The 22521-nt window shown below is 55.0% G+C and overlaps 1 protein-coding gene across 1 annotated transcript in view; it reads right to left on the minus strand.

The window, feature by feature from the left end:
- The window catches only part of FGD2 (FYVE, RhoGEF and PH domain containing 2), a 29475-nt gene extending 21048 nt beyond the window's left edge, over positions 1–8427 (minus strand). Inside the window, exons 1-6 of the mRNA XM_059701823.1 lie at positions 8214–8427; positions 4773–4983; positions 2813–2890; positions 2005–2153; positions 439–595; positions 138–276 (exon numbers count right to left, since the gene is read on the minus strand). Coding sequence (XP_059557806.1) covers positions 138–276; positions 439–595; positions 2005–2153; positions 2813–2890; positions 4773–4983; positions 8214–8281 — 802 coding nt within the window. The 5' untranslated portion in view covers positions 8282–8427. The remainder of the gene's footprint in view (positions 1–137; positions 277–438; positions 596–2004; positions 2154–2812; positions 2891–4772; positions 4984–8213) is intronic.
- Positions 8428–22521: the final 14094 nt, after the last annotated feature.

A 22521-nucleotide genomic window follows, 5' to 3' on the forward strand; every position in this document is an offset into this window, starting at 1 on the left:
CTAATGGTATATAGATAATGTCTACCAAGTACCAATGGTTGATGGCTGATGCTATTATAACATTTTAGCAGGTGCTCAGTGACTATATGGGGGCAGCGCGGCCTCCCCATCCCTGGGTGCCCCGGGCGTGTCCTCACTCTGGGCATCAGCCCGGTCCGGGGCCTGGGCTGGCAGCTTCTGGACGTACTCCTTGAGCAGCAGCTCGTAGCGTGGGATTCTCTGCACAGGTTCCAGCATGTGGTGCTGCAGGGTCAGGCTGCCCGAGGCCTCCCTGCTCTTGGGGAGGGATAAGGGGAGGAGGAGTGTGGGGTGAGAGCGGGAGGGGCGAGGGAATCGAGGGAAGGCTGAGCCTGGGAGGTGCCCCAGATCGCTGGGCAAACGCAGCCACTGCGCCCGGGGGTGGCATGCAGGCTCTGCCCCGCTCCCACCCAAGCTCACCTGAATTCGAGTGAGAATCTCCTGGAAGCGGGGAGACTTGTCAGTCCAGGTGGCCAGCAGCTCCGCGGCTCGCTCAAAGTTCTTGACATACTCACTGTACATCTTCAGAAAGGGGGCCAGTTTCTGGATCACATCCCCGATGCGGGGGGTGGCTGACCTGCGGGAGGGGCCCAGTATGGCCCTCGGCCTGAGGACCTCCTCTCCCTCCCCTCCCTCCCGGCAGGTAGGTGAGGCCGGCCCCTGACCCGCCAAAGCAGCCTTCCCACTGCACTTCTGGGTGCAGTCATGGGACGTGTCATCCCACACATGTGTGAGGGGGGGCGTGTTCTCTCCCACGGACTGGACTCCCCCAAAGGCCAGCACCGGCCAGGCCCAGGACGGGGGTTCAGTACCCACTGGGTACTTGTTCCTGTGACAGTAACGAGGGCCACGTGCCAGGCACTGCACGCCTCCTCTCATTCAGTCTCGCAGCCCTGCTTGGAGGAGGACATGGAGACCAGGGGAAGAACTCGTCCAGGGTCGCCCGTGGAAGGGCCTGAAGGCCATGCAACCCAGGAACTTTAAGAGCAGGGCAGCCCTAGCCGGTTTGGCTCAATGGATAGAGCGCTGGCCTGGGGACTGAAAGGTCCCAGGTTCAATTCCGGTTAAGGGCATGTGCCTTGGTTGTGGGCACATCCCCAGGAGGGGGTGTGCAGGAGGCAGCTGGTCGATGCTTCTCTCTCATTGATGTTTCTAACTCTCAATCCCTTTTCCTTCCTCTCTGTAAAAAATCAGAGCACGTATATATATATATACATGTATATATATATTTTTATTTTATGTATATATATTTTTGTATTTTTATTTTTTATTTTTTTTATTTTTTAAAAAGCAGAGCAGTCGGGAGCTGGCCCATCTGCGTGTGATTCCCAGCTGTGTCTCTTAGTCTAGCTGCCTCTTGTTCTATCTGAGTTTCATGGGCAAGTCAACTAGCCTCTCTATAGCTCAGTTTTCCCATCTGGAAAAGTGAAAATGATGGCAGGTGACCTCGGAGGGTTGACTTTAAAAATACGTATAAAGTCAAAAGAATATAACAATGAACTACATATTCATCACTGGATTGAACAATTACTAACATGCTTCTTTGCTGAAGAATCTTAAAGGACATCCCAGACATTGTGGTATTTCTTTGGCAAAATACATAAAGCAAGCAATTTTACCACCAAATACTTGAGTGGTCACTTCTGAAAACAAAGAGGGTTTCTGGCATAACTACGATGCCCCCATCACACAGGGGGCTGATCTGAAGATTAAATGAGTGAACAGGTAGAAAGCCCCTGCCGGGCATGGAGGAAGGTTAGTCCCGCCTCCTAAGTCACCCAGCCTAGTGAGGACCTGGTCCACCCCTTCCCAGGACACACACACCCAGGGCTCATTCATCCAAGCCCCTCACTGTGCAGACAGTGAGCGCAGAGCAGGAGACCGTCATGGCCACACAGCCGGGGCCCTGGGGGCAGCACCCCGACCAGGCCCCGGGGCTGTGGTCGGGCTGTGGTCGGGGGACGCGGGGCTCCTGGTGGACCTCACCAGTCATCCAGCCGCCGCTGGAGCTCTGGGAGGAAGAACTGCGCGTGGAACTGGTAGATGGAGGAGATGTTGGAGAAGATGAGCCGGACCACGTCCTCGGGGAAGGCCTTGCTGCTACGGGCCTCCTCCAGCAGCTCCTGGAAGAAGACCTGCAGCCGCCACAGGGTCAGGGGGCCCGCGCAGAGAGGGAGCCCCTGGCAGCCCGGGGGGACAGGCACGGCCCCAGGTCCAGCTCCCGCTTACTGAATGCTCTCACCTCCCTAACCCCCCACATCCTCCCAACAACCCCAGGCAACACAGGCAGGGAAGACTGTATTCCGGCCACTTTACAGATGGGCAAACCGTGGCCTAGGGACTCGTGGACTTGGCCAAAGGCAGGCGGCTGATGAATGTCAGGAATGGGCCAGTCTGGGCTGTCGGGGGTCTTAGACTTTGCCAGCCTAAAGGTGCCTCTGCTGGGGTGCAGTGATTGGACCCCCTCGCCTTGGGCTCTTTAAGAAAGTGTGAAGGGATGATAGGTGAGGATGTTTGCCTTGGGGTGAGGATGCTGTGGGGCCTGGGAGGACTGGCTGGTGTGTACTCGGCACCGGTGAGGCGCCAGGCACCAAGGGGGGAGTGGGGAGTGGCGCTGACGGGCTGTCCTGGTTTCTGCCTGCTCCAGCCAGCAGGGTTAGAGGACTCGGGCCTCCTAGAATCAGGTTGAGGGGTCCTAACTCTCAGCTCTGGTGAGGTGGGTCAGGAGGGAGAGCAGGGGTGAGGTGAGGAGACCAGGTGCTGGGGCTCAGGTGGGGGTGTCCTAGCCACTGGCCTGGTCCAGCAGGTGCAGACGGGCCACGTAGGCCTGCTCGGTCTCCAGCAGCTCCTGGACGATCCTCTTCTCAGGCTCCTGCAGGGGGTGTGGAGGGAGAAGGAGAGGGACAGCTTTGGTCTCCTCTGATGGGCACCTGGGGCATTGTCTTTAAAGATGCCCCGGTGAAACGCACCTCCTGGCATTCATGCCCTCCCAGTACTCATGCCCTCAGTGCATCTGGAGGTCTGGTGGCCCTGGCGGAGAGACCCATGGAGAGGAGAAGCCCTGAGATTCTACGGACAGAGCCAGGGGCCACCATGCCACGTCCCAGCTGAGCCCAGCCTCTGGCCAGGCACCAGGCTAGAGGGTTGAGCTTTGGGGGCATTCTAGCTCCAGCTACCATCTGACTGCAGCCACATGAGAGACCCTGCCATGGACGAAGTCGTGTCCCTCTCAAATTTACATGTTGAAGCCCTAACCCAGTGATGGTGAACCTATGCCACACGTGTCAGAGGTGACACATGAACTCATTTTTTTGGTTTGTTTTTCTTTGTTAAATGGCATTTAAATATATAAAATAAATATCAAAAATATAAATCTTTGTTTTACTATGGTTGCAAATATCAAAAAATTTCTGTATGTGACACGGCACCAGAGTTAAGTTAGGGTTTTTCAAAATGCTGACACGCCGAGCTCAAAAGGTTCGCCACCACTGGCCTAACCTCTAAGGTGACTGTTTAGAGCTAGGGCCTTTCACGAGGTAGTTGAGGTGAACTGAAGGCATCAGGGCCGGGCCCTCATCCACTGGTGCTGGATAGGAAGAGGAAGCGGCACAGGAAAGCAGTGTGCAGAGAAGAGGCCATGCGAGGACACGGCAAGAAGACAGCCACCTGCAAGCCCAGGAGAGAGGCCTCACCAGAAACCAGCCCTGTGGCACCTGGACCTTGGACTTCCAGCTCCAGAATTGTGGGAAAACACGTTTCTGTCCTTTCAGTCACCCAGGCTGTGGTATTGTGTTATGGCAGCCGGGGGTGACTAGGACAAACCCCAAGCGAGACCACTAGAAGAACCACCCAGTAGTGCTCCAGGCAACCCACAGAATTGTAAGGAAGAATAAACTCTTCGGCAACGGCGTGTTGGGTGGTTTGTTATGTGGCGATTAATAACCAGATGTACTATTGTGATCATCATCTCCATTTGCAAGGGGGGAAACTAAGGTGCAGGGAGGTTAAGAGGACTTGCCCCAGGTCGCACAGTTAGCAAGCAGAAGAGTGTGGAGTGAGCCCGGGCAGTCTGGCCCCAGGGCCAAGCATCTTGCAAGCCTCGCCTTTGAACTGCACAGAGGAGGACCCTGAAACCCAGAGAAAGGAGGTGACCTTCCCGGATCAGTCTAAGGACAGGAATTAGCACTGACCTCTGCTTCTAGGTGGGATTGTTGCCTCCTTCAGTGGGTAAACTGAGGCCCCACTGGGAAGGGTACCTGGTTTACAAGATGGAGACTGTTCCTTGGACAAGCCCCTTAAGCCAGTGGTTCTCAACCTGTGGGTCGCGACCCCTTTGGGGGTCGAACGACCCTTTCACAGGGGTCGCCTAAATACATCCTGCATATCAGATATTTACATGACGATTCATAACAGTAGCAACATGACAGTTATGAAGTAGCAACGAAAATAATCTTATGGTTGGGGGTCACCACAACATGAGGAACTGTGTTAAAGGGTCGCGGCATTAGGAAGGTTGAGAACCACTTAGGCTTAAGCTGTCTGAGCTTGGCTGTCCTGGCCTGACACATGCCCGCACAGAGGGGTACCTGAAATCCCAGCAGCGGGGTACACGCTGGACACTTAATCAAAAGCCTTTAACTGGGAGGGGCTCGCTTCCAGCTGGGGAAGTGCTGGCGCTGGCTGGGAGAGACTGTGTGGGGCGGGGGTCAGTGGAGGGGACCCCAGCTCCCCACTTCTACGCCAGCCCCAGGCACCTGTGTCCCTGGCTCGGGGCAGCTGCTGAGCTGGCAAGATTTCCTCCAGGCCCCACTGCACAGCTTGTTCTTCAGGGAGCTCAGGTACCTCCTGCTGACCGTCCTGGGCCCGGACTCCAGGGCCTCCCCGGCGCTGGGCTTCTCCCCCGGGCCCTCGGGTGGGGGAGACCTGCACCCGGCATGGTGGGCCCCGGGCGCTGCTCCTGGCGCCCTGCGGAGAGAGCACACCTGAGGGTGCCTGTCTGTGGAGCGGGGGGAACAGCACCTGCGTGGTGGGCAGTAGGGGTGGGTGATGCAAATCACAGGGGTGCAGTGGCCCCCGGGGGCCTGGCCCTCAGGAGGAATCGCTAAGTAAAACATCCACTTCCCTCCCAGCTCTCTCGGAGGGAACTCCAGTCTTCAGAATGAGTCAGCGTGAACTGCGTACTTCCCTGTTTAACATGCAGCCAGGAGGCCTCTCCCCGCTGTGCAGGGAGATGCTGGGAGCTGACGCAGCGATCCTGCAACCACGCGCGCAGACCTAAGTTAGAAGTCAGTACTGGGGGTGTCCAGATGGGGATGTGAGAGGACCCTTCAGACCAAATCTGCACACAGACCTAGACAACAATCCCACACGTGAAACAACTTCCTCCAAAAAGCCCTGGGCATCCGCCGCTGACATCTGGCCTCCTTCGCATTAGGCAAACCCATCAGTCAGCAGCCAAATGTCAACAGCCCCGCGACTGAAATTTCTTTTGAGAGCCAAATTTTTTAAACTTAAACTATATAGGTAGGTACATTGTTATTAACTTAATCCGGGTGCTCCTCAGGCTTAGGAAGAGCCACACTCAAGGGGCCAAAGAGCCGCATGTGGCTGGCCAGCCGCAGTTTGCCGACCACTGCATTAGGCGAACGAGGGAAGGCCCACACTTAACAGGGAGGAGGGACGGGACACGATCTCGCCACAGAACCCACTCCCGGTGCCGCCCACAGTCTGGAGGAGTCAAACCAGAGCTGCTCCCCGAGGGGCGAAGATCTGAACCCCACATCCTGCCCTCCCAACGTTTAAGGCCTGTACCTGGGAACAGGCTCCCCCCGCCCCCGCCCCCGCCCCGAGAAATGCAGCCAGGAACCCCGCCTGCACACAGAGGTTTGAGTGCCCCAACCCTCCGCTGCCAATCACCCTCCCTGTGCACCCCCCTGTGCCTCCAGCGGGGACGTGGAGCAGGCCGGTCTGAGCAGTCTCCCTGGGCTCCCAGCGATGGGCTCGGAGGGCAGCTTGGTCACCTGCCTACCGGGTCTGCAGGCCATTAAGCTCTTTAGGGAACAGAGGCCACCTCCCTGTATATCCAGCTGCCTTTGCTTGGGAAGGCTTGCGATGACAGCACAGACAGGCATCCTAGGAGGAAGACAGGCTGGGAGGTGGACACCAGCCAGGTACGGAATCTCCAACGTTCTCGGAGAAAGCGTTCCATTACCCCCTTTCCAGCTGAGGCAAAGGGGATCATCTCTCAGCGAGGGGCTGGCAGAGGTGGGATTCCGATCAGGCGGGCTGGCTCCTGAGCCTTCCTCCCACCTGCCCCTCCCCACCTGAGCCGAGGAGAAATAGGTCCAGAGAGGACCGGCCCAAGTCACACAGCTGGTTCGTAGCAGAGAGGGGATCGGGACCGGCCTCCAACGGCCCCCCACGGGCTCCTCCACCGCTCGGTGCCCAGTGCCCGGTTCCCCAGGCTGCGGGGCTGCAGCTCATGGAAGCAGCCCGGCCTCAGGCTTTCTGTTCTACATGTGGTTCCAGCTTCTGCATTTCTCTCCGAGTGCCCCAGGCCAGCTGGTTTCCTCTTCACCCCTCAGTTTCAGATCAGCTAACGCGTTGGAGACCTCACCAGAAAGCCCGGGCCCAGGTGGCGGGCATGGGGGCACCTGCCTCACACCATAAGGGTGATGTTCACCCTCCTACAGGGCCTCCTCTGACCGAATTCTGGTCTGAGGCCTGCCTCCTCCTGCTAAGGGTGTTGCTGGGCAGAGCACACGTGCTGAAGGTCTCCACTGGGCGTGCCTGGGGCACTGGGTGGGGCGATGCCCTCTACCCACACCCAAGGGGCTGGTGGGCCCAGCAGGTGGCTGCAGAGCTGTCCTCGGTGCTGAAATGCTTGGCAAAGGACCCTGGCAGAGGCAGGGCCAGTCACCGGCTCTGGGAGTAGAGCTGTCCTCTGGGGCCCCGTCTGGGTCACTCTGCCAGGCAGGCCAGGAGGCTCTGTGTGCTCAGCGCCCTCCCGGGATATCTATTGTCTCGGAGCCTAGCATCGAAGACAAAAGTCTCTGAGCAGGAGTCATTCTTTAGCCCCCACGTCTGCTGGCTCCTGGGGGTACTGGGCTGTGCCACCCACAGCCCCTCAGGGCAGAGGCACCATCCCCGCAGCTGCTGGCAATGGCCCCAGCCCCGGAAGAGGGCTGCCTCACCCAAGGTCAAGTCCACACCAGTGATTAGTCCACCTTGCCTCAGCGGGAACAGCCTGAGAGGCACCCAGTTCCGCACTCCCTGGGACAGGACGGTACGGGCCTCCGCCCCACACACGTTCCCAGAGATCCCCTGAAGGAAACCTCCACCTCAGAGTCTATCTCCCGAGGATTCAGCATGACAGTCCCTAGCACAGACCCTGACAAGCCTGCAGCGTGGGTTAATGTCACGCACACACACACAGGCACACACACAGGCACACACACACAGGCACACACATGCACACACACAGGCACACACGCACATATGCACACACCTACACGTGCACCACCCCTGCCAGGGCCGCCGATGACCTCCACACACGTGACTTGGCCCTTTCCCCTTCAGACGGAAGCCCCTGCACTGCCCTTTGCCCATGAACTTAAAGCCTCCTCACCTCTCTGTGCCTTTATTTTCTCATCTGTAGATAGAAATAGAACCTCCCCTGTTAGGCTGTTAGATGAGTAATGAGGTAAAAAAAACACTTAGCGCCCTGCAGGTGAGCCGACCCTACACCCCAGTTGTGCGATACAATCCCAGCTTTTCCTACTGCCCCACCCGACCCGGACAAGTCAGTGCATTCACGCTCGGTGTCGACGTGTCCTGGTTTGAGTGACAGATTGTAGTGCATGGTCAGTATTAGCTCTAATTCTGCGGGAGCGGCCATGGGTGGGGGTTGAAGGCCATCTCTCTCATCATTACACACATCGGGACTCTCCCCAACACATCGACACACTCTCCCCGCTGCCCAGCTCCTGGCTGCCCCAACAACACTCTCCTAGGCCCCGAGGAACCCATGACCAAGTGGCCCACCGCCCAGTCAGGAGGGGTGTCCCGGACAGGCCCAGAGAGAGGCCTGCTCACTGAGGGCCCCGGGGGCCCTGGTCCTGCTCCCGGGCCTGGAGGGCCTGTACTGCCCAGGGGCCCAGGGTGGGCATGGTGACCCCCCCACCACCACCCCATACCTGCTGTTCTCAAATACAGTCACCAGATCGGACACAGATGCCAGCTTCTCCTTACTCGCCCCCTCCATCCTGCAGGCCTCCAGGGTCCCCTGAGGCAGAGAGAGGCCTCCAGCCCGCACCCTCACCACCCCACCTGGGGTCACAGGTGGGCTAAGGCATCAGGCATCTGCTCCCGTCTTTCCCAAGAGCTCAGCAGGCCTGCTCCCGGCTTCAGAGTGAAGAAGGAGGAAGTGGTCCCAGAGCCACAGCCCTGAAGGGGAAAGGCCGGTGCTCCCCGCAGAGGGAGGAGTTTGCTCGGCCCCACCCCTCCCTCATGGGGGCTGAACTTTTGCTCCCGTGGACCCCCAGTTCCAGAAGCCACACAACAGGGGGGAAACGGCCAGGGGTAGTTTCTGGGGCTGTGGCCTTGGCTGGACTCTTGGCCAAAGCATCTCTAGCCAACCACACTTTCTCTGTTACAGGGCTCAGTGGATTCTACTTGGTCCTCAACAACTTCTTCTCTGCATCTGACCCTGTTCACTGCTGTGAAAACAGCTTACAAAAATTTAAAAATAGCCCGGCCGGCGTGGCTCAGTTGGTTAAGCCTCGACCTATGAACCAGGAGGTCACGGTTCAATTCCCAGTCAGGCCACATGCCCGGGTTGCGGGCTCGATCCCCAGTAGGGGGTGTGCAGGAGGTGGCCAATCAATGATTCTCTCTCATCATGGATGTTCCTATCTCGCTCTCCCTCTCCCTTCCTCTCTGAAATCAATAAAAATATATTAAAAATAAGTTACAAGCCTGTGAAGGGCCGGCAGGAGGAGTATGTGGTGGCCTCACCTCCCCACTGGGGCTCCTCCCCCTGGGGCTCCTCCCCCTGGGGCTCCTCCCCCTGGGGCTCCTCCCCCTGGGGCTCCTCCCCCTGGGGCTCCTCCCCCTGGGGCTCCTCCCCCTGGGGCTCTCATTTTAATGCCCAGGGGAGGGCGCCTTCCTCCCTGGAACTGCCGATGATAAGAATAGCGAACACACCCTTTGTAGTGTTACAAGTATTTTCTCATTTCATTCCATAACAGCTTGTGAAGTGGGTCCTATTACTGCCCTCATTTTACCACTCCATTTCTTTGTTGTTGTTAATCCTCTCCTGAGGAGATTTTTCCATTGATTTGAGTGATAGATTATATAGTTATCCCAGGAGAGAGTAGAAGGGAGGGGGAGAGCAAGAGTGAGAACCAGCTTCCTGCACGGACCCCAACCAGGGCCAGGGATTGAGCCTGCAACTGAAGTACGTGCCCTTGACCAGAATCGAACCCAGGACCCTCCAGCCTGTGGGCTGACGCTCTATCCACTGAGCCAAACAGAAGAAAAAAATGAGGATCAGAGAGGTTAAGTAACTTGCTCCAAGTCACCCAGTAAGAACACAAAAGAAGTCATGTTTCCAAAGCCACGGTGAACGCCCCCCAGTTCTGGCGGAGAGTTGTTTGGGAGCCTGGCTGAGCTCTGACTGCCCCACCCAGTGCTTCCCAGCTCCCAATGCGCCAGGGCGGCCCTGCCCGAAGTCTCCTCGGCCGCCTGGGCTCCCAGCCCTTCCAGAGCCCCACTGCCTCCCCTCCTCGTTCTAGCCTCACAGGCCTTCCGGGCCCTCCCCCTGGGTTCTGGCCGCTGGGCCTGAGCCAGGCCCTCCGTTGAGACTGGTCTTTGTCCTGCAGTGCAGGGACTTGGCACCGAGTGCCTGGCAGTGCTTCAGGCTCCAGCGCCTGTGAACCGGGCTCACACGCCCCAGCCTCTCTCAGAGCTTCGCCTCAGCGATTTCTGCCAGCAGGTGCCTGGCTCCTCCCCCAACCCTAAACTTCACTAACCTCCTCCCTTTTGCTTTTACTTTTTACGCACCCCATGAGCCTGTAACCTGGGCCCAGCAGCCCCCGGCTCATGGTCAGTCCTGCTCCACGTGCAGCTGCATTCATTGCCCACCCCCCACCCTTAAAAGCAAATCCCAGACCTCAGATGATTTCGCCCCTAAACATTTCCTGGGCACCTGGAAGAAGGACATACACACTCACTCACACTCACACTCACAGGATGGTGATGTATTCTATATATGCACGCAGACGTATGTCTTACACGTGTTACATACAGTCCACCCTGAACAATGCGGGCTTGACGGCACGGTCCAATTGGCCCTCGCAGATCAACCCGCATCGTGACGCAGAGGGCCGCTTAAATCGCACTAGGACTTTTGATCGCATCCTGTGTATATAGGAGACCATACCCCCATTATCACCCCTAGGAGGCGTTTAGCAATCCTTCCTCAATGTAATCAACTACTGGCCAGCATTCACAGAGCCAGTTCTTCATCAACGCCACCTGCTGTGGCCTGAAATGTGTCCCCCAAGTTCACATATTTAAGTCCTGACCCCCGACGTGGCTGGGTTTGGAAACAGGGCCTTTGAGAGTTAGTTCAGGTTAAATGAGGTCAAAAGAGTGGGGCTCAAATCTGATCGGACTGGCGGCCTTGTAAGAAGAGGAAGCGATCTCTCTCACCCCTACCCCCCCCCCCCAGCCCCTGGCCCCCTGCCCAGGAAAGGCCACGTGAGGACAGGTGGCTGAGGACAAGCAGGAAGAGACCCCTCCCCGGAATCGAGCCCGGCAGACCTTGAACTGGACGTCACGCCTCCAGCACTGTGAGAAATAAGTGCTGCTGTCTTTAAGCTTCCCCGTCCGCCGTATTTTGTTATGGCAGCCTGAGCAGAGTAACTCATCATCATTTAAAAAAAATCAGGATCCATGCCCTAACCCAGTGGTTCTCAACCTTCCTAATGCCGCAACCCTTTAATACAGTTCCTCATGTTGTGGTGACCCCCAACCATAAAATTATTTTCGTTGCTACTTCATAGCTGTAATTTTGCTACTGTTATGAATCATAATGTAAATATCTGATATGCAGGATGTATTTTCATTATTACAAATTGAACATAAAGCATAGTGATTAATCACAAAAACAATATGTAATTATATATGTGTTTTCTGATGGTCTTAGGCGACCCCTGTGAAAGGGTCATTTGACCCCAAAGGGGTCGCGACCCACAGGTTGAGAACCGCTGCCCTAACCGGTTTGTCTCAGTGGATAGCGCATCGGCCTGCGGACTCAAGGGTCCCAGGTTTGAATCCCATCAAGGGCATGTACCTATTGCGGGCATATACCCAGTAGGGAGTGTGCAGGAGGCAGCTGATTGATGTTTCTAACTCTCTATCCCGCTCCCTTCCTCTCTGTAAAAAATCAGTAAAATAGCCGAAACTGGTTTGGCTCAGTGGATGGAGCGTCGGCCTGCGGACTGAGGGGTCCCGGGTTCGATTCCGGTCGGGGGCATGTGCCTTGGTTGCGGGCACATTCCCAGTGGGAGATGTGCAGGAGGCAGCTGATTGATGTTTCTCTCTCATTTATGTTTCTAGCTCTCTATCTCTCTCCCTTCCTCTCTGTAAAAAATCAATAAAATATTTTTTAAAAATCAATAAAAAAAATATTTTTTAAAAATCAGGACCCAAATAAGGCCCCCCTGGCACAGCAAGCTGTCCTGCCTGCTAGCTGTCCTGTCATCCACGGGCTCCGTTCCCTGCACAGTGCAGCTCAGAGGACCCTGGGTGCTAGCCCGACAGGCCCCTCGGACAGCGCGATGCCAGTGCCGGTCCCTGATTTCCTGTTCGTGATGGTTAGATTGAGGGTCTTGACCAGCCTCATACTCAAGTGCCACTTCTTCCTGGACACCTCCCAGGGCTTGGGGAGGCCTCCTTCCTGGGTGCTCCTCTCCCCTCGCCTGCAGTCCTCTTCCGCCTCCAGCAGACGGCACCCTGACTCCCTGCAGGCAGGGCCAGAGCACACGGACTCGCGGCTGGTGCCCAGCCCAGCCCAGTGGTCCGCACACAGTAGGGCCTCAGAAGGCATGTGGAATGGACAGATGTGCCACCTGAGCCCAGAGCTTATTGCATACTTAGCACCCATGGTCCCAGGAAAGCTTCCCAAGATCCCAGTCTGGCTCTGACCCACCCTCCCAGCCATTCCTTCCTCACCCCGCCCCCGGGGCTGGGTGGTGACCTCAAGTGGTGGCTCTGTGCTGTGTCAGCTGAGCTAAGCTGAACCACAGTTCCTGACTCGGCGTTCCCACAAGTTGGCTGACACATTGATCTTTAGAGAGAGAGTGGAAGGGAGGTTGGCAGGGGAGAGAGAGAAACGTTGATATGAGAGAGACACATCACACACAGGGATCAAACCGGCACCTAGGTCTGTGCCCTTGCCCGGGAATCGAACCCGCGACCCTTCAGTCTGGGGCGCTGATGCTCTGACCACTGAGAAAACCAACCAGGACATCACCAGCATCAATTCTGTAAGGAGCTTCCCCGCTGTAAAGTCAAATCCCACTTTCTGTCTCCCTCTGGCTGCTCTGTCCCTCCCGTCGAATGTGACCTATATGCCTTGCACAGTAACTGAACGTCCCTTTCCCCGTCTGTGAAATGGGGGTGATCGCAGGGCCAGCTGACGATTCGATGAGTAATGACGTCTGTAAGGACTTAGAGTGAGGCGCTCAGTGAACGTTGGCTACAAAAGTTCCTATCCCTGTCAGAAGACCTTTCCTCCCTGCGCCGCGACCGATCCGTTCTTTACACGGCCAGCAGCCCAGTCATTTCCCCAGGGGGCCTTCCTGATATCTACCACTGGAATGCCTTTCCTTCCTCAGACCTGGTGTTCCCTTTCGCTTATTTTTTTTTTAATGTTTTTATTGATTTTAGAGACAGGAAAGAAGCCCCAGCTGGTTTGACTCAGTGGATAGAGCACCGGCCTGTGGACCAAAGGGTCCCGGGTTCAAGTCCAGTCAAGGGCACATACCTTGGTTGCAGGCTCCTCCCCAGCCCAGACCCTGGTTGGGGTTGGTACAGGAGGCAACAAATCGATGTGTTTCTCTCCCATCGATGTTTCTATCTGTCTTTCCCTCTCTCTTCCACTCTCCGTAAAAATCGATGGAAAAAAAGGGTGAGGATTAACAAAAAAAGAGAGAGACAGGGAAGGAGAGGGAGAGAGAGAAACATTGATATGAGAAACATCAATTGGCTGCTTCTTGCACGCCCCCTCCTGGGGATTGAGCCCTCAGTCCGAAAGCCGGCCATGTGCCCTGACCTGGAATCGCACCAGCCACTTTTGGGTGCATGGGACAATGCTCAACTAACTAAGCCCACCGGCCGGGGCCTCTCTGCTTACTTCCATCTCTTCCACCCCCTCACTAAGTGGTAAATTCCGTTGACAAGTATTCTTGGACACCTACTGTGCGTCAGCACGGTGGTTATGGATTCATCTCAGTCCCTGCCCCTTAGGTCACAATGTAATGAGGTCTGTAACCACTAAAATTCGATGTGGGAAAAGCTTTGCACAGGGAGTTGTCCGCTCCCAAAGAAGGGGCACCGAAGTCTCCTGAGAACAGAGGAAGGCTTCCTAGCAGAAGCTACACGCAGGGTGAAGGCTGTTAACTCTCCAGGGGGGCAAGGAGAGAAAAGGCATTCAAAACAGAAGGAACAGCACGTGCGAAGGGCGTGGGCTTGAGAGACCAGGGCGAGACCAGGAAGGAGAGCAGGCATTCAGCGCCCCGGGAGTCCAGGGGCTGGGGAATGCGGGACAGGGCTTTGTCTGCTGAGTTGAGGTGCTTGCGAGCTAAGGGGAGTGGGTACAGTTTTAAGCAGAGGAGCCCCTGACTCAGTGGGCGTGAACACATGACCCTCTGAGTGGGAGCAGTGTCTGCGTTTCAGGGCTGTTGGGGTCACTGGCATGAATAGCCTCCTGCTTTCTCTCCTCTTCTCTGCTTTCAAGGCCCAAGGACTGAAGAGCTGTTCCCTGCAGCTCAGCTCTCCAGGGGTGGAGACAGGGAGGGGGAGGCCCCAGCACAAGCCAGCACAGACCACAGGGCTGGGAGCTCACGTGGCTGGCTGGCTGGTGAGAAAGCCCTGCCCTGGGAGGCAAAGAGGGCTCTGCGTGCAGACGGGGGCACCCAGAGGCCTCTGACATGAGCCCTGGGGCAGCAGTGGGCATTGGGGCTGCCAGGGAGGAAATGGGAGTGTGTGGTGTGTGTGTGTGTAGTGTGTATGTGTGATGTGTGTACGTGTGGTGTGTGTATATGTGGGGTGTGTGTACTTTTGGTGTGTGTATGTGTGGGGTGTGTGTGGTATTTGTGTATGTGGTATGTGTGGTGTGTGTATAGCACATGTATGCATGTGGGATGTGTGTAGCATGTATGTGTGTGTATGCCTGATATGTGTTATATGTGTGTGGTGTGTGATGTATTTACTATGTACGTATATGGGGGTGTGATGTGTGTGGTATATGTGGTCTATTTGTGGTGTGCATATGTGATGTATACAGGGGTGGGCAAAATTAGGTTTATAGTTATAATACACGTAAATAATATAATAATTAATAAATAATACAAGAATAAACTCTGTTTTGCATACTCACAACTGTAAACCTACTTTTGCCAACTACTGTATGTATGTGCGAGGCATGTATGTGTATGTGGGATATGTACGTGCACGGTATATATGTGGCATGTATGTGTGGTGATGTGGTGTGCATGTATATGTGTGCTATGTGTGGTGTGTGATTTGTGTGCGTGATGTGTGTGTGGTGCATGTGGTGTGTATGTGCATATATGTGCTGTGGGTGTGCTGTGTATGTGTGGCCTGTACGTGTGTGTGGGGTGATGCATGTGTGTGTATGTGTGTGCACATGCAGGGAATGTCCAAAGGTTCACAAGGATGTAACTTTTTCAGGGGAGAGTGAGGACTCCCCAGAGGAGCATTTATCCCCCATAAGCCAAGGCCGGAGGGGACAGGCTGGCTGGGCATGTCCCCTAGGCTCCCCCGTGTTCCCCCTGCCTGCCTAGTCCCAGCCTCAGCCAAGCACCTGCTGAGAGCTTAATGGCCTGTGACACACAGGCCTGTGAGCAGGGGCGGCATGGCTCAGGGAAGATGCAGGGAGCCCACTGAAACCTGCTCCTGCGGCTGGTATAGCCTTTGCTGCCCCCTCCATGCCCTTTGCACAGCCTCCCTTCCCCCTCAGCTCCTACTGCCCCTGGCCTTCAGGAGGCCCGGGCAGGGGCTATGTGGGCAGCCACGTGGTGAGCAGAGGCCACACCATGCGTGCCAATGGCAGCCATGGCCTTTGTCACCAGCCCCTGACTTGGAGGGAGGAAGCCGATGGAAGCTCGCTTCCCTCACTGAGGAGCCGGCCTGTCCCCTCCCCAAACAACCAGTACTTCCTCCCCTGGTCCACTCGGGGCTGTGGTCTGGGAGGGCTCCGGCTGCCCTTTGGGAGGTCTGGGTCCAGCCCGCAGGCTTCCTCCTTCCTGCCCTTCACCTTTCCCAGGACGCTTCCCACATTCGGGCGTCTGCGGCCCCTCCCCTTGCTGGTCTGGGTGCGCCTAAGCTGTATGTCAGTCTGAGGCTGCAATTACTCAGAGCCAGTCTGTTCCCAGAGGGACTGGGGAGGCCAAATCCAACCTCCCTCACGCAGGAGCCCAGCCTGGGGCTGGCCGCCCCGGCAGCCGGTCCCCTCAAAGGTGCAAAGACAGCGGAAAGACAAGGCAGCAAGTGTGTCAGTCCTGACGTGGGTGGCCGGAGGACGTCAGTGAAGCCGTAAACAGCTCTGTGTGAACGATCGAGTTTCACAGCTGGCATTCTCGGGGACTGAGCAAGGCTCGTGCCAGGCCCTAAAGCCCGCCCGCTATTCAGGAAGGACCCAAGGTCACCGGAGGCCAGGCCGACAGCAGGTGGGGCGGAGGGAGGTGTCCTGGGAAACGGGACTGAAGAGGGGGGCCTACCATCGGGGCTGGACCGACAAACAGCCAATGAGCAAGAGGCAGGAGCTGTGCCCCGGGGCTGGGAGGGGGCAGAGGGAAGGATGTGTTTCTGGGGAGGAGAGAGGGCCCCACGGAGCCAGAGCCAGGAGCTGGACAGGAAGGCGCCAGAGGGAGCCAGCAAAGCAAGGCCGGAGCCCAGGAATGGTGCCAGGCCGTGCCAGAGGAGGCGTCCAGAGCGCGAGCAAGCGGCCAGTGTTCAGGGCCAACCCCCCAGGTCAGGCTCCTTTGATCTCCAAACGCCGTGGCCTTTCTCCACGGCCGCTGGTCCCCCACAGCAGCGCAGCCTGAAGACTATCTACAGGTTTTCAAGCGGAGAAAGAGAACCGACTGTGCGGCCCAGGCAGCTGCCCTGCCACGGCGACCCTCCTGCCCTGACCCCCTTCCCAGCCTGAGCCACACAGGGCAGGAGTCACTCTGCACCTTCCCTGAGCTCTTGCACACACTTCCCGGAGAGCTGTTATCCAGCCAGCCGCTCAGACGCCACTAAAATCCACTCTCCCGTCACAGAGCTGCACGCTTCCTTCCTGCCTGCCCCCAGGTTTCTCCCTTCCTCCCTTCTGTCAACAGGCAGCCCTGTGCTCAGAACCGGGGAACTGTGACAAGCCATGCCTGCCTGGGGACTTGGTGTTAGGTCGCCAGAGGAGAGGCCAGAGTGCTGAGGGAGTACGGATTTGTTCGATCATCCGCACACCAGGCTCCAGCACCCAGTGATGGAGTCAGCGGCTTTTAAAGGACTTTTGGTGGACTTTTTTTCTGGGCGGACACTTCTTTATGCACACCCGGAGGGGAGAGAACGGAATGTGGTCACCACAAATGAAACGTGGTCTCAGCAAAGCGAATGTCCCTAGCGAAGTAGCCTGAAAAGCCAGTTCCCCGGGGGAGAGGTATCAGTTCAATTGCTTGATCAAACCTGACACTTAGTCCTTACGAGGCCCTGAGGGGTAGGGCCCTGGCTTATTTGTCTCTGTGTCCCCAGGTGTGGTGTCCCCAGGTGTTAGCACAGTGCCTGCCACACAGCCTGCCCGCCACAGTCTTTCGTGAGTCGGGAGCAGGACTTTCTGTGCACGGAGGGAAGATGCAGCATTTTCTTTCCTCCGTCTTCTGCCCTCTCTGATTTGGCTTTGGTGTCCCCCACCCTCACTGTCCACCCTAACCAGGTTCCAGCAAGGCCCAGCCCTGACCCTCCCTCCTCCCCCAGGGCCCTTGGGACTCAATGTGAGTGAGCCCCCTCCCTCCTCCCTCACCATCCCCCACAGGGCAAATCAGAGAGATTTGCTGGCTAAATGGCCACTCAGCTAGCCTCAGTTTTCACCCATTTTTAAAAAATATATATTTTATTGATTTTTTACAGAGAGGAAGGGAGAGGGATATAGACTTAGGAACACCGATGAGAGAGAAACATCGATCAGCTGCCTCCTGCACACTCCCTACTGGGGATGTGCCCGCAACCAAGGTACATGCCCTTGACCGGAATTGAACCTGGGACCCTTGAGTCCGCAGGCTGACGCTCTATCCACTGAGCCAAACCGGTTAGGGCAGTTTTCACCCATTTTTAAAAAATTTTTAAAAATTGATTTTAGAGAGAGAGGAAGGGAGAGGGAGAGAGAGAAACATTGATGTGAGAAGGAAACATCGATTGTTTGCCTCCCGTACACAACCCAACTAGGGATCAAACCTGAAGCCTGATGGGGAATTGAACCAGTGACCTTTCCGTGCCACACTAGCCGGAGCGCCCCGACTTTTGGAAGGCCACCTTCCTGTGGTCTAAATTAGGGATCTATCTGGTTTATGTCTCATTAGGCATCATAGCCAATGGCCTCAAGGCCCAACTCCCTGGCCTCATTTTCACCAGTTGCCCTTCACTTACTCTGCTCTGGACACGTGGCCTCCTCGCTGCCCTCCAAGCTACCAGACCAACTTCCACTCAGGGCCTTTGCACATAGTTCTCCGCTCCCTTAGTTCAGAGGCTATTACTGCCTGGGCGGAGGTGGTCCCATACCAGCAAGAAACGGTTGGACTGTACCAATGAAGAGCTACCGACAAAGAAGGGAATGATGGGAGGCTGGGAAAATATTCAAAGCCATCCATGAGGAAATGCTCAAACCCTGGATATTTTTGCGTAACTAACAGCCAGCAGATATTGAGCAGGTGGTTCTGTCACTCTATCACATTCCTTATCCCCAGTCTCATTGCACACCCGGGGAAACTGAGGCTCAGAGAGCCTCTAGGGCTGCACAGCTGGGAGCAGCAATCCCAGGACTCAGCAAGGCCCCTTCGACTCCAGATAGCATGTTTCCTCCACAGGTAGGCTGTTTCCAGATCAGTCAGCAACTGTGGAGCACCCAAGCGGGGCGTGGCCTGCGGAGTGTCATCTCAGGGGCAAGTGGTAAGCTTTTAAGGAGATGCTTCTCCACCGGACGTATGAAGAAATGGAGGAGGAAGATCAGAGTGAGGCTGGCAGCAGACTGCCCTGTGGCTCACCAGAGCTTGGTGCCCACACTGCGTGTGCATCAGCAGATGTGGGCCAACAGCTGCGGAAAGCTTGCTTTCTTCACAGACGGTGCATCCAGAAGGCCTTTGTGGCATCAATAATCTCGAAGCGACTGGCCCACCTGGCAGCAGCCCCTGGAGGCCCAGAGTCATCATCCTGGACACTGTCCATTTTCTTTCGCCTCCATTTGAGAGAGTGAGGTGTCAGACTAAGGCAGATCTGGATCTGAATCTTATTAGCTCTGCCTCTTATTAGCTGTGCGATCCTGGGCAAGTTACGTAACTTCTTTGGGTCTCTGTTTCTTCACCTGTGGAATGAAGATGATCCGCATAGCCTACCTGGTCTATATAAAAGGCAAAGCCACCCTCCAACTGGTAGCTATGACACGCAATGACCACCAGGGGGCAGATGCTCCAACCAGTAGCTATGATGTACACTGACCACCAGGGGGCAGATGCTCCAACCAGTAGCTATGATGTACACTGACCACCAGGGGGCAGATGCTCCAACCAGTAGCTATGATGTACACTGACCACCAGGGGGCAGATGCTCCAACCAGTAGCTATGATGTACACTGACCACCAGGGGGCAGATGCTCAATGCAGGAGCTGCCAAGCTGTGGTGAACCGTCTGCTGGCAATCCGGGACCCCTTGGGGGATGTGGGAGAGCCAGTTTCACCTGATTCCCCACAGGCCAGGTGGAGGCACCCCACTCACTCCACAGATGCCCTTGGAGCCACAGCGCCGCCCCAGGTGCAGCCGGCCGGGCAGGTTGGCTCCAGGACCTGTCTGGCCCTGTCTCACCCAGTCCCGCCCCAGCAGCCACCTTCTAATTAATTTCCTTTCAATGTGCACGAATCTGTGCACCGGGTCACTAGTATTGAAATAATCACTGGAGTTAATATAGGTAAAGCCAGTAGCAACCTTGTCTGGGAGGACCTGGGCACCTGCGCAGACAGGCCTCACTGCACTTAGCAGAAGATTCCCTGAATATAGGACAGCTGGTTGAATTTAGCTCTTAAAACTGCGCAGTAGAATCCTACGTGCTTTGGGGAAGGGTGGGGAGCCGTGGGGGCAGGGATGCCAGAACCTAAAATTGGTTCCTTTGGCAGCTTGGTCTCCGGGTGGGGTTGATATCTGGGTATGGGACCCTAGGGGTCCAGACAGAAGGAAGGCCAGTGCTCCCTGCCCCTACCCAGGCCAACAGGTGAACAGTGCAGCCAGAATGTTCTCACCCAGAACTAGTAAACTGGGGGCCTACGTCCAGGCTTTCCACCAGGATAAAGTCTCCTGACACCCGCTGTGCCTCGTCTGTCCCTGGATGAGGCCTGAACTCTCACACTGACCTTGACATCAGCTCAAGTTCACTCCCGACCTGATTAGTTTGATGTTCGTTTACCTGCAATAGTGGGTACTTACTATTTTGTATTCTCCCTTTTTAAAATAATATATATTTTATTGATTTTTTACAGAGAGGAAGGGAGAGGGATAGAGAGTTAGAAACATCGATGAGAGAGAAACATCGATCAGCTGCCTCCTGCACTCCCCCTACTGGTACATGCCCTTGACCGGAATTGAACCCAGGACCCTTCAGTCCGCAGGCCAACGCTCTATCCACTGAGCCAAACCGGGTAGGGCTGTATTCTCTTTTCATTCGTTTCCCACAGGGTTCCAGGGACGGTGGCTTATATCCTTGGCAATAACGTCTACAAGAGTCGTAGTTCTTGTTCATTTCCTGCTGTTGTTGGATCCTAATTTGGGGCATATAGGGTTCGCTAAAGTTCTCATTCTGTATGTGGTGTTACCACAAATTTTATCTTTGTTAAAATTATTTTTGCTTTTTCATACATTTTCTTGGAAAACAGTGGGTTCCTGCCATGTGCCAGGCGCTGTGCCAACCATGAATAGGACAGTCCCTGCGCTCTAACGGGGGAGACTGACAAAGCAGAAGCCACAGCACAGTGTGGCAGGCACTCTGTGGTGGTGACTACGGACAAACGGGACCGTGGGGCGGGCGGGGGCACCAACCGGCCCGGAGACCGCTGCGCACACACGGCCAGCTGCCATTGCAGGGAGCACGCGTCCATCTCCAGCCCACCTGTTGGCTTCCTTTTCAAATGTACCTGTTCTTTGTTCACAGTGTCTTTTTCTTATACTTTCTATTCTTGGCCTTTTTTTATTTTTTATTTGAAAACTACATTTTCTCCCTTAACGTTTCTTTCGGATTGCTCTTTGTGTGAAGTTCCCAGGAGTCGTAAGCTTCCTATTTTGGCCATGCACTGTCATGATGGGATGTGTTTTTGAGTGGTTTGTAATTTTTTGGTTGTGAACTTTTTTCTCTCTTGCTGTTCCTATGAGCCCTGGGTTGTGGAACTATAGCCATGGTACAGTTATCTATTTGCTTCTGTTCGGTTTCCTAGGTGTCTCACTGCTTGAACCGACCTATTTTTACTTTAATGCCTTTGCTTAAGGGAAATTATTCAATCACTTAAAAAGAATTTACTGAACATTAACTGCAAGTATATCCCCGTATTTGGTGCTGTGGAAGATACAAAATGATGCAACACAATACTCTGTGGCTGCCTTCCATGGAACGGTCTGAAAGGACCAAATATACACAAAAAGTTAGGTAGCCATGTAAGGCAGAGTCAATGACAGGGCTAACAGGGGACCCACGTCAAGGTCAGAAGGAAAAACAGACAGCTGGGGACAATGGGGAGGAAAAGCGAGAGGAGAAAAGGTTTGTGCGAGGAAGTTACAGAAATCTGACTTGTGGGCGGAGAGTTAGTGTGCCACTGCAATGTTAGCTGAGGCTGTGGGTGAACTTCACTTTAGGGTCCCTGTAGGGGAAAAGCCTAAATCAGGCAAAAGGGAGTCATTTAAAATGCTCCTGGGGTGGGAGGTAGGTTTAATGAAAGTTGTGTTTGAAGGAGAAAAGAGAGTAACCTGAAAGGGCTAGGAGGCTTATTATTATTATTATTATTATTATTATTATTATTATTAAGAGGCTGCCTCCCACACGAAAGCCAACTGGGCATGTGCCGACTGGGAATCAAACCCAAGACCCTTTGGTGCCAGTGAGTACGCTCCAACCAACTGAGCCACAATGGCCAGTGTGGGCTAGGAGGCTTTGCAGTGATTTAGACCAGAACAAAACTGGGTTAGCGAAGCCAGCGCTGGGAAGAAAGGAAGGGAGGTAGGCTAGCAAGATTGGGATGTGGCCAAACCGGTTTGGCTTAGTGGATAGAGGTCGGCCTGAGGACTGAAAGGTCCCAGGTTCGATTCCGGTCAAGGACATGTACCTTGGTTGTGGGCACATCCCCAGTAGGAGGTGTGCAGGACGCAGCTGGTCGATGTTTCTCTCTCATTGATGTTTCTAACTCTCTATCCCTCTCCCTTCCTTTCTGTAAAAAATCAATAAAATACATTAAAAAAAAAAAAAAGATTGGGATGTGGAAGGTGTTACAGACTCCAAAGCAGAGGTTCTCAACCTGTGGGTCGCGACCCCTTTGGGGGTCGAACGACCCTTTCACAGGAGTCACCTAAGACCATCAGAAAACACATTTATAATTACATATTGTTTTTGTGATTAATCACTATGCTTTCATTATGTTCAATTTGTGACAATGAAAATACATCCTGCATATCAGATATTTACATCATGATTCATAACAGTAGCAACATTACAGTGATGAAGTAGCAACGAAAATAATTTTATGGTTGGGGGTCACCACAACATGAGGAACTGTACTAAAAGGTGGCGGCATGAGGAAGGTTGAGAACCACTGCTCCAAAGGTTTCCTTAAACTAGCGGTCGCCAACCTTTCAGACCTCACGGACTGACCACTGCTAGAGTATTTGTCAGGAGTGGCTTTTTAATTAACCCTTTGCGGTCGTATTAAATTTGGACATGGGTGTTGTACTAGTCGGAATTAATTTCCATTG

The sequence above is a fragment of the Myotis daubentonii genome, chromosome 6, assembly GCF_963259705.1.
Source record: "Myotis daubentonii chromosome 6, mMyoDau2.1, whole genome shotgun sequence".
In the NCBI taxonomy this organism is placed as follows: domain Eukaryota; kingdom Metazoa; phylum Chordata; class Mammalia; order Chiroptera; family Vespertilionidae; genus Myotis; species Myotis daubentonii.